This window comes from Hemiscyllium ocellatum, chromosome 38 (assembly GCF_020745735.1).
Source record: "Hemiscyllium ocellatum isolate sHemOce1 chromosome 38, sHemOce1.pat.X.cur, whole genome shotgun sequence".
Classification (NCBI taxonomy): Eukaryota; Metazoa; Chordata; class Chondrichthyes; order Orectolobiformes; family Hemiscylliidae; genus Hemiscyllium; species Hemiscyllium ocellatum.
In genome coordinates, this window is record NC_083438.1 from 32,302,110 (window position 1) to 32,318,409 (window position 16,300).

Consider the following 16,300-nt stretch of genomic DNA (forward strand, 5'->3'; position numbering starts at 1 on the left):
CCTCGGCTCAATTCCACCCTTAGGTGACTGTCTGTGTGGAATTTATATACATTCTCCATATCTCCATGAGTTTCTACTAAATGCTCCGGTTTCCTCTCTCACTTCAACAGTGGGTAGATTTAGATTTTAGATTAGATTACAGTGTGGAAACAGGCCCTGCGGCCCAACAAGTCCACACCGACCTGCCAAAGCGCAACCCACCCAGACCCATTCCCCTACATTTACCCCTTCACCTAACACTATGGGCAATTTAGCATAGCTAATTCACCTAACCTGCACATTTTTGGATTGTGGGAGGAAACCCACACAGACACTGGGAGAATGTGCAAACACCACACAGCGTCGCCTGAGGCAGGAATTGATCCCTGGGCTCTGAGGCTACAGTGCTGGCCACTGTGCCACCATTGGCTGTAGATTGGCCATAAAAATTGTCCATTCTATCCACTGATCTGTAGACTAAGTGGATTAGCCATGGTAAATGGGGTGTTACAGGTGAGGGGAAGAGAACTTGCTCCGGTTGGGATGTTTTTTGAAAGGTCGGTGCAAACTCAATGGGCCGAATAACCTCTTTCTACACTGCAGGGATGGAATGACACTCCGATGCCAGGCGATGACTATCTCCAATATGAGAAACTAACCACCATTCCTTAACATTGAATGATGCCACCATCACTGACGTTACCCTGCTATTAGCACACTGGTGTTTACCATCAGCCAGAACAGCAACTATACCCACTCTGTAAACAGTGGCTACACAAGCAGACCAGAGGCTCTAGGCATATTCACCCTGTGACGCATCCCCAAAACTTATTCCCCATCTACAAGGCACAAGTCAGGAGCGTGGGGGATGAGTGCAGTTCCAACACAAGTAGTTCAACACCATCCGGGACAAGTGGGTCAATATTCACTCCACTGCCTTTAATCCAGAGTGTATCACATTGTGCCCTCACCTCTGGTGGGCCTGTCCTTCCAGTGGGAAATGACATACCCAGAGGTGGTGATAGGGGAGTCGGGGTTGTTGTGTTATTTCTGTCAGTGTGACTATATCCCACAGTGTCCCAAGTTGGACCCCAGTCCCCAGATGTTAATGAGGGGGACTTTGCAGGTTCAGCTGGGCTGGCTATGACATTGCTGTGTCCTGATTCGATGCCTGGCTCACAGCCAGTGGTCCATTCAGTTTTATTGTGGATTTTCCTGTCTAGGGGTTTGGTACAAACTAATTGATGTGCTCAGACAATTAAGCAGGCAGTTAAATATGCCCGAGGTGAATGCGGGAATGGATTCCCGTTTAGACATAGTAACATAACCACTGCACTACTGTCCCTGACATGGACTGAAACAACTCCCAAAGTGATTCCTCATTCTGCTGTAAATCTGACACTGATACACATCTTGGTCTGACCTCTGGAGGTCAGAGATCAGAAATGACTTCTTGATTTATTCCGGTTGATGTTTGAACAGGTTTATTCTGTTTTTGAACGGTGAATCTTGTTATCTAAAATCATTGTTCCCATTGATAGATTTGTGTAAAACTTCCCTCTTGGGTATCCCCCAAATTACCAGTAAATCAGACATTCCCTTTGTAGGTACAGCGCAGCCCAGTCTGCTTCCCAAGGAACCAGAAACTGGGACAGGGGAGTTACCTGGAAAGATTGGATAAATATTTATCCAGAGACATCGTGTACCAATCCTCCCCCCCACCCCCCCAAATTACATTATGGAAACAGCTGAGACCCAAACTTTTATATTTCTTTAAAAGGCAAATGTAAGATGTGTGTTCCAGATATGATTGGATTGATCCACCACTGAGCTTTAATCAACACAGTTTAATCTTGCAACACAGTTAAAATACAAAGAAAAATTGGCATAACTGTACTGAAATATTTAACAAGATAATGCATTATTCAACTAGTAATCATCAACTGTTCCGATTTAGGCAGCATCCCATAAACACACCCTTGGCAACAACAATTCAGTAATATATTTATTATTGTCATGTGCTGTCTCTCTCAAATCCAGTAGAAAGAAACAATCTGCTCTTTTGATTTTTAAGAGGAAGCCTCTTGGTCTTGGACTTCACTCTTGCAGCAGAGAACTCAGTCGTTCAGGCCAAGCAAAAGCCAGCAACAAACTGAAAGCAAAACTAAACTCCTTTGTGGGTTTGTGTGAACCTGACCCTGCCTGGTCATGAATTTTTGACTTATTTTTAAATAACATACCCAGAGGTTGTAGGAGTGCATTTACTGCATCTGCTGCACCCGATGTGGCCTCCACTATATTGAAGAAACAGACCGCCTACTTGCGGAACGTTTCAGAGAACATCTCTGGGACACCCGGACCAACCAACCCAGCCATCCCATGGTTCAACACTTCAAGGACATGCAGGTCCTTGGACTCCTCCATCGCCAGACCATGGCAACACGACGGCTGGAGGAAAAGCGCCTCATCTTCCGCCTGGGAACCCTCCAACCACAAGAGATGAACTCAGATTTCTCCAGTTTCCTCATTTCCCCTCCCCTCACCTTGTCTCAGTCTAATCCCTCGAACTCAGCACTGCCTTCCTAACCTGCAATCTTCTTCCTGACCTCTCCGCCCCCACCCCCACTCCGGCCTATCACCCTCACCTTGACCTCCTTCCACCTATCGCATTTCCAACGCTCCTCCCCACCTTTTATCATAGCCTGCTGGACACACTTTCCTTATTCCTGAAGAAGGGCTCATGCCCGAAACGTCGACTCTCCTGCTCCTTGGATGCTGCCTGACCCGCTGCGCTTTTCCAGCAACATATTTTCAGCTCTGATCTCCAGCAGGAGAATCAACATTTCGGGCATAAGCCTTTTGTCGGATATATGGAACAGTCCACCTTCCGCAGCTACACTGGCACCCCCCCCCCACCCCAATTTTTCCTCCGCTACATCGATGACTGTATTGGCGCTACCCCATGCTCCCACGAGGTTGAACAGTTCATCCACTTTACTAACACCTTCCACCCCGACCTCAAATTTACCTGGACCATCTCAGACTCCTCCCTCCCCTTCCTAGATCTCTCCATTTCTATCGCGGGCAACCGACTCAACATGGACATTTACTATAAACCGACTGACTCCCACAGCTACCTAGATTAAACCTCCTCCCACACTGCCCCCTGTAAAAAACACCATCCCATATTCCCAATTCCTTCGCCTCCTCCACATCTGCTCCCAGGAGGACCATTTCCAATACCGAACAACCCAGATGGCCTCCTTCTTCAAAGACCGCAATTTCCCCTTGGACGTGGTTGACGATGCTCTCCACCGCATCTCCTCCACTTCCTGCTCCTCCGCCCTTGAACCCCGCCCTTCCAATCGCCACCAGGACAGAACCCCACTGGTCCTCACCTACCACCCCACCAACCTCCACATACATCATATCATCCTTCGTCATTTCCGCCATCTCCAAACAGACCCCACCACCAAGAATATATTTCCCTCCTCTCCCCTATCAGCGTTCTGGAAAGACCACTCCCTCCGCGACTTCCTTGTCAGGTCCACACCCCCCACCAACCCAACCTCCACTCCCAGCAACCGCAAAAAATGCAAAACTTGCGCCCACACCTCCCCCCTCACTTCCCTCCAAGGCCCTAAGGGATCCTTCCATATCTGTCATAAATTCACTTGCACCTCCACACACATCATTTACTGCATCCGCTGCACCCGATGTGGCCTCCTCTACACAGGCCGCCTAATTGGGGAACGTTTCAGAGAACACCTCTGGGACACCCACACCAAACAACCCAACCGCCCCGTAACTGAACACTTTAACTCCCCCTCCCACTCCACCAAGGACATGCAGGTCCTTGGCCTCCATCGCCAGACATGGCAACACGATGCCTGGAGGAAGAGTGACTCATCTTCCGTCTAGGAACCCTCCAACCACGAGGAATGAATGCAGATTTCTCCAGCTTCCTCATTTCCCCTCCCCTCACCTTATCTCAGTCTCAACCCTCGGACTCAGCACAGCCTTCTTGACCTGCAATCTTCTTCCCGACCTCTCCACCCCCACCGCCTCTACAGCCTATCACCCTCACCTTAACCTCCTTCCACCTAACGCATTCCCAATGCCCCTCCCCCAAGTTCCTCTTCCCTACCTTTTATTTTAGCCTGCTTTGCACACTTTCCTCATTCTTGAAGAAGGACTAATGCCCGAAACGTCGATTCTCCTTCTCCTTGGATGCTGCCTGACCTGCTGCGTTTTTCTAGCAACACATTTTTCAGCATCTTCCTTTAACAGCACAGCACAGCACAGCACAGCACAGACACCCACATCAACAGCCACCTTGAATGGCTTTGCGTAATTAGGGGTGGTGAACACTGGGGCAGTGGTTAACAGCTTCAGGCAGTCAAATGTTTACTTTTTTAGTAATTCAGTGAATAGAGCAGCCACATTGCTAAAATTTGGTACTAATTTCCAATATAATCCATTCAATCCCAGGAATAGTAGTACTGTTCTTTGTCGATGGGGTGGGAAACTCCCCAATTACCTTATTTTTGCATTCCATGGGGTGCCATTTGTCCAAGTCCAATTACATGGCCCAGGAGGTTGACCAGGGCTTTGGCAATTCACTCTTAGCTAGGTTTATCACCAAGCCTGCCGAACAAGGCCGGTAGGTGTTCCTTCTATGCGTGACTAAAAATCACCAGGTGTTCTTTATGTATGAACAATTGGGTAATCTTAGTCTCTGAATTGTGGCAGGCGCATTTTTCACACCAAACGGCGTGACTTTGAACTGATACAGTTCAGTTGACGTTACAAAAGCCAAAATTGGCTTCGCCCTTTCAGATAAAAAGGTACCTGCCAGTATTCTCTGAGAAGTTGCTTGTCCCACCTTTTCAACATGACCTTCTAAATGGGGAAAATCGGATGTGCACCTGTCTTTCTAACTGCATTTACTTTGCAACAGTCCACAGGTAACCGTTGGGTACCATCTGGTTTTGGCACCATTACAAGAGTGAGCTTCGGTCACTGTCACTCACTTTGATTGTGGTCTTGGAGCATGCATTCAATCTCCTGCGCCAAATTTAGAGGGTTATGCCTATGAGAATGTTGCTTAATCAGAACAGCATCTTCTAGATTTACATTATGTGTAGTTAGGTTAGACTTCCCAGCTTATTTCCACATATCTCAAGTGATCGTAATAACTTTTAGGTCATTTTGATTTTTCTCTAGAAGGTTTCTCAATAATTTATTCCAATTTTTGATAACTTCCTCATTGCCCAATTAAAAATCCTCTGAACTTAGTTTTTCACTCTGTGTAACCAATAACACAGTCTACTTTTGCTTTCATCCCTATCAAAACATCTTTTCAGCATATTCACATGACAGGTTTCTTTCTGTCTAAAGTCTTTATCAAATAAATCACCTCACTCGATCTCCTTTTGACTTAATACGGTCCAGTAAACCTTGCTTTTAAAAGGTTCACCTATCACTGGAAGTAATACTAACACCTTATCACCAATAACAAAATTGACAGTTGATTTTTAGTCTACTTCCTGTTTCATTGTAGCTGCCATATTTCCAAATTCCGTCTAGCCAACTCCCCCACTCTATTTAATTGTTCCCTAAAATCTAACACATAGTTCAAAAACTATGAATTCTGACTTACCAATGTTTCCTTAATCAATTTTAGCAGTCCTCTCACTTCATGCCCAAAAACAAATTCAAATGGACTGATTTTGGTCAATTCATTTGGTATATCTCTGACTGCAAAAAGCAAAAACGGAAATCCCTTATCTCAATCATCTGGATAATCTTTACTATAAGCCCTCAACGTGACCTTTAATGTCTGATGCCACCTTTATAATGCTCCTTGCAATTCTGGCTGGTACGCAGTTTGAATTGTTTTATTCCTGAGCTGTCCATAACTTGTTTGAATAATGTTGCTGTAAAGTTTGACCCTTGATCTGATTGTATTTCTGTGGGCAGTCCATATGTAGTGAAAAAAATTGAGTAACTCCTCTACAATCCTTTAAGCTGTAACACTGCATAATGGAGCGGCCTCTGTAAATCTAGTCGACGCATCCATTGTTGTTAACTAATACTGATTCCTACTTTTGTTTTAGGTAGAGGTCCTAAGCAATCAATTAAGACTCTTGTAAAAGGTGCCTCAAATGCAGGAATAGGTATTAAAGCTGAGGGTTTTCCAATTACCTGACATGTGTGACATGTCTGGCAAAATTCAACTACATCCTTGTGCACTCCAGGCCATTAAAAATGTTTTCATATTTTAGCTTGAGTTTTTCTTATCCCTAAATGAACCTCAACTGGGAGTTCATGCAAGACCTGCAACACCACCTTTCTATAATCCACTGGCAATACAACTTAAATGAACTTCTGCCCATTTCTCATCTGCCTGAATACATGATGATCTCCATTTCCTCATTAAGACATCATTCATAAGATAGCAGCATTTATGGAAACATCTAGATTCTTCTTCTGTAAATGCTTTTTAGACACAATTGGTTTAGTTTCTCATCTTTCTGTTGTATCTTGGTTAATTTCTCTGAACTAAAGATGTCTGTTTTGTCATCTATCTGCTCCTTGTTTGTCTCAACCATCTGATCAAACAGGGTCTGCTAATTTCACTTCAATTTCCTTATCTGCACTCTTTGATCTCTCCTTTTCAATTGGTGACTTTGTGACCTCATTACCATCCAGTCAGGAAAAATCCCAGGCTATGCTTCCTGCACTTTGAGTTTCCACTGGCTTTTCAACCACAGTAGGCAGCATGTCTACCTGTGAATCAGTTATATTGTTAGCAAGGACAAATGGTATGCCATGAGCAGAGAGTTTGTCCAGTACGCCTACCATGACTTCTCCACTCTCCTCTGTACACTCTAAACTCACTCGACATAATTGAGCACTTCTTGTCTCCCTGTGAATTCATGTTACTAGCACTTTTTCTGGTAATAGTCCTTCAGAGATACATATATCCTCATGCTCCAACATGAAAGATTGAGAGAATCTTGTATCTCTTATTATGGTAACCTCTTTACCTGCTGTTCTGGTCTATGCGAGTAAACACTACCTTCGCAGGTATATGGTTTAAGATGATCAGGCATTTCCTCCTTAACCAACCTCTGACCAGGTTGTAGACTCTGGTGCAGATTTCTAACCTCCTCTATGCTTTATTACCACTCCAACAAAATTCACTGGCTTATCCTGTTTTCCTACATTTGGTTTCCCAGCCCACCAACACTGATTTCATGTGGCCTTTTTTATTGCAGCGAAAACACCAGAGTTATTTAAACTTCTCTTTCCCCTTCAACGGTTTCCTTTTTACCCAGTAGTAAGTTATCCTTATGATCTTCACTGAGATCTACTTTCCCCTTTCTAAGAGTATTATCTTTTCCCCAATTCCTATCTCTCACAGATTGAAATTGATTTTGAAAGCCAAACTTTGACCTATGAACCAACTCAATCTTCCCATTTTAACTCTACACTCTTCCACTCAAGTTCTCACTACTTTAGGAAGTGAGTTTTTGAACTCCTCCAAAATAATTGTCCTTCTAAGAGCATCATAAGTTTGTTCTATTTTCAATTCCCTTATCCACCAATCAAAATTACTATTTGATCCTTTCAGACTGAATGTAGTTTTGACCAGGGTCCCTCAGATTGCAGAAAGACCGTCTGTCAGCTTCTGGCACAAGCTGGCATGCATTTAAGATTAAAAATCACACAACACCAGGTTGGAAGCAATTAAACCTGTTGGTCTATAACCTGTTGTTGTGTGATTTTTAACTTTGTACACCCCAGTCCAACACCGGCATCTCCAAATCATGCATTTAAGATGGCTTTCTTCACCGCCGCATATACCCCAGAAACCTCTTCTGATAGTAATGTTAATATTGCAACAGCACAAAACCCACATGGTCACTGGCCACCACACTTGTTTAGCCACCTTTTCAAATGAGATGAAAAAGGTTTCCACTTCCTTCTCATCAAATTTAGGCAATGCTTGAATATATTTTCACCAGGCCTTTGGCTCCAGTAGGGTTGCTCTTCCTCACTAAGCTTACCTTCAGCCTCATCTCCATCCTTTTAAGTTGATTTTCCTGTCTAAGTGCTAATTTCTGAAGTTCAAACGCCTTCTTTCTTCCTTTCCCTTTTCTCCATTTCTCTTTGCTTTTTTCCTTTTGCTAAAGCAATTCAAACTGTTTTATTTCTGTTGCCCTTTCCTTGTCTTTTGCCTCTAACTAAAGCTGCTTCATTTTCAATTGAATTTTAGCTCCATTTAAAGATTCTGATGGCATTTCCAGCAGATTTAAATGCAAGCTATTGCTGTAATTATCTCTCCTTTCCTCATGGAAGGAGGCAGCTCCAGCTTTTCTTCTCATTCCAGCAGCTTGGCCTTAATCACCTTTTGCAAAACCTCTGAAGTCACTACTTTCACTCCCAGAAAACACTTGGTGACTGAAACAGCCATTATCTCAAGCACTGTTTAAACCAAACAAATTCAATACCCAGAACAAAAGATACTGAAGACAGCAAGTGGTAGGTGTTAAAGTCTAATAATCTAGTTCCAATTTGGAACTATAGAACAGATCTCAGATGAGCTCCCAATCTGTTATGGACACGGCCACATCCCTCAAAACATTTCAAGAAAGTAGCCTGGACCCTAACTTTGCTAGTTTTGAGCAAGTGTAAAGTGGATATTCAGGAGAGATACCACTGGTCAAACCACTTAGTTTTAAACAAAACAGAATTCATTTACATTACCACCTCATGAAACACAAACAAAAGAGTACAGCATATAGAATAACTTAACCTATCCAAAACCCAAACAAATCATCCCAACTTAATACCTGCAACAATTCCCCATAAACACCCTTTAGCACAAAAAGGTAAAATCAAACCAAGGACCTTCCATGAGAGAAGCCAGAGAGAAAGGAGGATCAGCCTGGACCTGCTCCTTTGGGGTCCAGCAGCTTTTTCCACCCTACTACTAAAACCAAACCATAGTATTACCAGAAAAACTGAGCCGGGAGAACTGGCCACTCCCCTTTCATTGTACAAGTGTTTCTTTTAAACTTACTGCCACAGGCAAAAAGCTTTGATCTGTTAGCAATAACCAAACTGGCCCTAAACTTCCATCAACTTCGACTTTTCAGAATCTGTGTCTTTTACAACCTCTCTGGGAAAAAAACCCAAGGACAACATAACCTTGTTAAAGGGGCAGCATCATCACATGTCAAAGGTCACCGCCCAAGGGCCCAATGCCGAGGGAGCGACGCGCTGCCTGAGGGCCCAGTGCCGAAGGAGCAACGCACCATGGGGAGGTCATTGCTGAGACAGTACCAACTGTCTGAGAGTGTACAGTGCTGAGAGAGTGCCATACTGTTGGCAGTTCACTGCTGATGGAGCATCGCACTGTCAGAGATATGTCCCCTTGAACAAGATCTTAAAGCAATGTCCTCTCTCCAAGCTCAGGTCAATTCCATAGTTATCAGGGCAACTGTATTAAGAAGTCATCCGAAACGTCGAATTCTCTATTCCTGAGATGCTGCCTAACCTGCTGTGCTTTGACCAGCAACACATTTGCAGTTGCAACTGTATTAAGAAAACCAGTGATGGATTTCTTCCTGGTGTCCAATGTTTATCTCATCAGCAACATTAAAAACAACACAATCTGGACATTATCTTGTTGGAATTTGCTGTGGAACTTGCTGTGCCCAGACTCCTCCAGCAACAACTACATTTGAGCAATTATTTGTAAAAACAAAAATGACAAACATATCGCCAAGTAACAAACATCAGCCTCACTTAGCAGTGACATTCTCAGGCATTTCCTCAAGGGAAACCACCATTCTCTCTGGTCAATGTCCTTGACAAGGTACCAATACAACAGCAGCATGCAGTTACTGCTGGACAAACTCAGTGGGTCTGGCAGAACTATGGAGAGAACGCAGAGTTAACACTTCGAATCCTGAGATGCTTCTTCAAACTGAGAACGGACAGAACAGTCCCGAAGAAGGGTCACTAAACAAAATGTTAACTCTGGTTTCCATCCACAGATGCTCCCATACCTGCTGAGCTTCTCCAGCAATTTCTGCTTTTGTTTCATATCTCCACACCCACAGTTCTCAGTTTTATTATCAATGTTGTCAACACTTCTCATCAGGACCAACACAAGAATGACAAACTTGAAACATTTTCAACAATAATACCACGGCCTTCAAAATTTGCTGTTCTTGTGACTGTGATATAAACAAGCACATACTATTAACAAAGCACGTGATATATACAGCAAAGCATCTCCCCTTTTCAGAAACACAAAACACCACAAAATGTCTGCAGTCCCAATTTCAGCCTTCAACACAATTTATCTCTACCATGCCCTGCGGGAATGAGTTACACATTTTTACTCACTCTCTGGGGGAAGACATTTCACCTGAATTCTCCATTAGATTTATTACCGACTGTTTTTTTTCACCACACTCTAGTTCTGATCTCATACTAATAATGGAAATATCTTCTCTAAGTCTAACTGATCAAAGTCCCTGCCTAACTTTACAACTTGGATCAGGCCAACCCTCTGCCTTCTCATTTGTACAGAACACAGTCCATGGCCTGTCCAGTTCTTTCTTACCTGATCATCAAAACATTTTGGTACAAGGATCATATGCAAACATTGGGTAGGACTGCGCCGTCAGTCAACAGACAGTGATATCTTAGCGTTTGCAATGATATAAACTACCCTTGCTTTCAGAATGCAGTGTCAGTGGACATGTTCTGATCAGGGATTCCCAGCATGACTGCCCAATCCTTCAGCTTTATGGCCACGTCCTCCGTGACTTGGGAAAAAAAGCCGATTGTTTGAACGAAAATCTTCAGCAGAATCAACCGTTGCCAGGCAATGCATACAAGCACAAATGCCACAGGCTCTTTTCACCTTATGTAATATATTCCTAACACAAACGAAGCTGCATCAGGACACTATTCAAAAGAGCCACAACACACTGCAGTACACCAGAACTGCGAAAAGAGGAAGAGGAACACCTATACAAGGTATTCGCCAAAAACGGATACCCACGCAACTTTATCACCAGATGCCTGAGAGATAGACCACGGAACGAGGACATGCCACAACCAAAAGGACTAGCCACACTACCATACGTCAGGAGCGTCTCAGAACTGACAGCCAGACTACTGTGACCCTTAGGACTCATAACAGCACACAAGCCAAGTTCCACTCACAGACAACAACTCACTAGAACAAAGGACCCAATAGCCAGCACGAGCCAAACTAACGTAGTTTACAAAATACCATGCAAGGACTGCACAAAACACTATATAGGACAAACAGGAAGACAGCTAACAATCCGCATCCATGAACATCAGCTAGCCACAAAACGACACGACCAGCTATCCCTAGTAGCCATACACTCAGACAACCAGGAACATGAATTTGACTGGGAAAACACTACCATCATAGGACAAGCCAGACAGAGAACAGCCAGGGAATTCCTAGAGGCATGGCATTCATCCACAAACTCCATCAACAGACACATCGACCTGGACCCCACATACAAACTACTACAGCTGAAACTGACACCCGGAAGCGGCAAGAACAAACCACTATAAATACCGGAAGAAACATCAAAGCAGCGCTTCACAGGAGGCTCCAATAGCACTGATGATGTTCCCTAGCCAGGGAACGAAACGTTTGCAGCAAAAACTTCCAGCTCGGCGAACAGAACCACAACAACGGACACCCGAGCTACAAATCTTCAACCAGACTTTAATTCCTAGCACTGTAACAACATCAATATCTCAAAGCAGCTGAACTTCCTGAGGTTTACTCCAATGTCTGTAAACCTGTCCGTTAGCTCTCTCCCTGTTCATTTGGGTGGTAGGTATAGGACTGATGTTAGGGGTAGATTCTTTACTCAGCGAGTCGTGAGTTTATGGAATGCCCTGCCAGTAACAGTGGGGGACTCTTCCCTCTTTATGGGCATTTAAATGGACATTGGATAGGCATATGGAGGATAGTGCTGCAAATGTGTTGCTGGTCAAAGCACAGCAGGCCAGGCAGCATCTCAGGAATAGAGAATTCAACGTTTCGAGCATTTGAATTCTCTATTCCTGAGATGCTGCCTAACCTGCTGTGCTTTGACCAGCAACACATTTGCAGCTGTGATCTCCAGCATCTGCAGACCTCATTTTTTACTCGAAGATTATATGGAGGATAGTGGGCTAGTGTAGGTTAGGTGGGCTTGGATCGGTACAACATCGAGGACTGAAGGGCCTGTACTGCATTTTTCTATGATCTATCCCAGCACTTTCTCCCCACTTACTCCTCTGTTCATGATCCCTACCATCCCATATTCACGCCCCCAGCTCTCTATCCCTATTTGTCCCCTTCATGTCTACCTATTTACCTTCATCTGTTCCTTTCCCTACTTGCCCCTATATCTCGCCTATGCTCTGTTCCCTACATCTGTCTCTAAATACCTCATCCATGTTTGTTTGTCCCTCCCAGTCCCTCACCCCTCCCGGCCAACCCCCATCTTTCTGGTCTTGGTTTCCCCCCTTCTATCTGTCTTTCCATCTCTCTATTTATCCCCCCTCTGTCTCTCTAAGTGCACCTTTAACCCTCCCTACCTGTCCGCCGCCGCCGCCGCCGCCGCCTCTTTTTCTCCACATTCACCTCTTCCTCCGCCGTTTTCCCGCCTGGATCGGTCAAACAAGACGCACCGTGCGTCACTAACGCGCCTCCCGCGCAAGCGCACAGCTCCGGCCGGCCCCCGGCTCCGGCTCTGCGCCTGCGCACCTTTCAGATTCTTTTTCAAATCCTGGTCAGAGTAACGGAAAAAAACCGCCAGGTGAAGGAGCACGTGAGCGGAGCAACGGGTGAGCAGCTAAAAGTGATCCAAACATGAGTAAAAAATCGTATTAATAATGTCACCAACTTTCAATAATAACCCCCTCAATAGTATCATCATCTTCAATAAGTATCCGCTTTCTTCAATAATATCATCCTTCAAATAATAACATCTTCAGTAATATTTCCATCCTTCAGTAATAACACCTTCAATAATTTCATTGTCTTTCAATAAGAACACCTTCAACAATATTAATATCCCTCTAAAACAAACCCCTTAATAACATCATCATCCTTCAATAATAGCCTTTCAGTAATAGCCCCTTCAATAATTATCATCTCTCTTCAATAATAACTCCTTCAATAATTTCATTATCCTTCAATAATAACCCTTCAATAATTAGCCCTTTAATAATATCATTGTCCTTCATTAATAAACTCCACAATAATATAAATTAGTAAAGTGATGGAAGATGTCATCAACTGTGCTACAAAGCAGCACTTGCTCAGCAACAACCTGCTCAGTGACGCCCAGTTTGGGTTTGGCCAGAACCACTCAGCTCCTGACCTTCAAATGTGGATAAATGTACTGAATTCCAGAGATGAGGTCAGAGTGTCAGCCCTTGACATCAAGTTTGCATTTGACCAAATGTGGCATCAAGAAGCCCTAGTAAAACTGGAATCAATGGGTATCAGGGGACAAAAATTTCCATTGATTGGAGTCATACCCGACAAGTAGGAAGTTAGTTGTTCAAGTTCAGTCATTGTGACTCCAGGACATCTCTGTAGAGGCTCCTCAGGGTAGTGTCCTAGGCCCAACCATCTTCAGCTACTGCATCAATGATCTTCCCTCCATCATAAGGTCAGAAGTGGAGGTGTTTTTCGATGATTGCAATATGTTCAGCACCATTTGTGACGACTCAGGTATTGAAGCTGTGCAGGTTCAAATGCAACAAGATCTCGATATATCAAGGCTTGGACTGACAAGTGGCAAGTGATCATTCACACCACACAAATGCCAGGCTATGACTATCACCAATAGAAGACAATCCAACCAGTGGTCCTTAATGTTAAATGGTGCTACCATCACTGAATCCCCCATTATCAACATCCTGAGGGTTACATTGGCCAGAAACTCAACTGGACTCTTCAAATAAACACGGTGGCTACAAGGGCAGTTCACAGGCTACGAATATTAGAACAAGTAACTCACCTCCTGACTCCCCAAAGCCTGTCCACCATCTACAAGGCACATTCAAGAGTGTCATGGAGTACTCCTGACTTGCCTGAATGGATACATCTCCAAAAACACTCAAAAAACTTGATGTCGACCAGGACAAAGCAGCAGATCTGATTGGCATCACATCCACAAACATCCACTTCCCTCCAACATCGATGCTCAGAAGCAGCAGTGTGTATCATCTACAAGATGCACCGCAGAAATTCACCAAAGATCCTCAGACAGCACCTTCCAAACTTGTGACCACTTCCATGTAGAAGGACAAGGATAGCAGATACATGGGAACACCACCAGCTTCAAGTTCCCATCTAAGCCATACACCATCCTGATTTGGAAATATATCATCATTCCTTCACTGTTACTGGGCCAAAATCCTGGAATTCCCTTCCTATTTTGGCATTGTGGATCAAACCACAGAAGTGGACTGTAGTGGTTCAAGGAGGCAGTTCACCACCATCTTCTCAAGGGCAGTGAGGGAGGGGCAATAAATGCTGGCCAGCCAGCAATGCTCACATCCCTTCAAAAATAACCCCCTCAATAATACTATCATCCTTCAATAATCAACTGTTCAGTAATATCATCCTTTGAAAACCACTTGAATTTTTCATTATCTTTCAATAATAAACAACACAATAATATCATTCCCTTGAATTATAACCTCTTCAATATCATTATCCTTCTGCAATAGCTCATTCAATAATATCATCATACTTTCAATAATAATCTCTCCTGTAATAGCACCCCCTCCCCCATTAATACCATTCTTTAACAATAACTGCTTCAATAATATCATCATCCCTGCAATACTAACGAGGTAATGGCCTTGTGGTATTATTGCTCGACTCTTAATTCAGAAACTCAGCTCGTTCTGGGATCCAGGTTAAAACTGTCAAGCACATGGTGAAATTAGTATTCAATAAAAAATATTGGAACTAAGAATCTATTGATGACCATGAAACCATTTTCAATTGTTGGATAAATTGGCTCACTAATGCCCTTCAGAGAAGGAAACCTGTCATCCTCATCTGCTCTGGCCAAAATGTTACTCCCAACCCACAGCAATGTGGTTGACCCTCAACTTTCCTCTGAAATAGCCAAGCAAGCCATTCAGTTGCATCAATCGTTGCAAAGAAGTAGGCATTGACCTACACACCAGAAAAGACAATGGCAGAAACAGCCTGGTCAACCTTGCAAATTCTTCCTTGCAAACAGTGCCAAAACTGGGAGAGCTGTCTCACAGACTGGTCAAGCAACAGTCGCATGGAATCATGCTTTACAGACAATGTCCAGACATCACCAGCACGATCCCTGGATATGTCCTGTCCCACCTACAGAACAGACCCAGCAGAAGTGGTAGCACACGGTTGGGAAGGAGTTGCCCTGGAAGCCCTCAACTTTGACTCCAAATCCCTTACTTCTCATGCTTCAGCTTAAACATGGGCAAGGAAACCACCGTGTACCCTCTCAGTTGACGAGTCTACACCACCATATTGAAAAACACTGAGGAGGAGCACAGAAGATGGCAAGAACACAAATGTACAAAACTCTGGATGAAGAATTTCAATGTCCACCATCAAGTGTGGCTCGGCAGCAACCCTACTGATGGAGCTGGTCTTATCCTAAAGCACATAGCTGCTAGACTAGGTCTGTCATAGGTGGTGAGTGACTTTACAAGATCAAAAGCATACTTGACATCATCCTTACTAATCTGCCGGCTGCAGATGCAGTTGTCTTTGACAGTATCTTTAAGAGTGACAACTGCATGGTCCTTGTGGAGACCAAGCCCTGCCTTTAAATTCTAGCAACTCAGGATTGGGCATCACTGAGGCATTGTGGGCTATCAACAGCAGCAGAATTGTACTCCAGCACGATATGCAACCTCACAGTCTCAAATATCTTCTACCCAACCATTACCAGTATTTATTATCCATCCCTAATCATCAGGAGGGCTATTAAGTGTCAACCACATTGCTGTGGGTCTGGAGTTGCATGTAGGCCAGATCAGTTAAGGACAGCAATTTCCTTCCTTAAAGAACATTTACGAAGACAGATGCCAGTCTTCAGCTAATTCAATTCACTCCACGTGATATCAAGAAATGGTTGGAGACACTGGATATTGCAAAGTTTAAGGGCCCTGACAACATTCCAACAACAGTACTGAAGACTTGTGTTTCAAAACTTGCTACTCCCCTAGCCAAGCT

General features: G+C 44.0%; 1 protein-coding gene across 4 annotated transcripts in view; it reads right to left on the reverse strand.

Annotated features, from left to right (window-relative positions):
* The window catches only part of haus5 (HAUS augmin-like complex, subunit 5), an 84,107-nt gene extending 71,373 nt beyond the window's left edge, over positions 1–12,734 (reverse strand). For 2 of the 4 annotated variants that reach the window (XM_060852607.1, XM_060852608.1), the window contains exon 1: positions 12,640–12,711. Coding sequence is in view for 1 of the 4 variants with exons in the window: in XM_060852605.1 (XP_060708588.1) it covers positions 12,640–12,681 (42 nt within the window). In the remaining 3 variants the exon portion in view is untranslated. Of the gene's footprint in view, positions 1–12,639 lie in introns of all 4 variants that reach the window. The other 2 variants (XM_060852605.1, XM_060852603.1) reach the window with 2 other exon arrangements.
* Between the last annotated feature and the right edge of the window lie 3,566 nt (positions 12,735–16,300).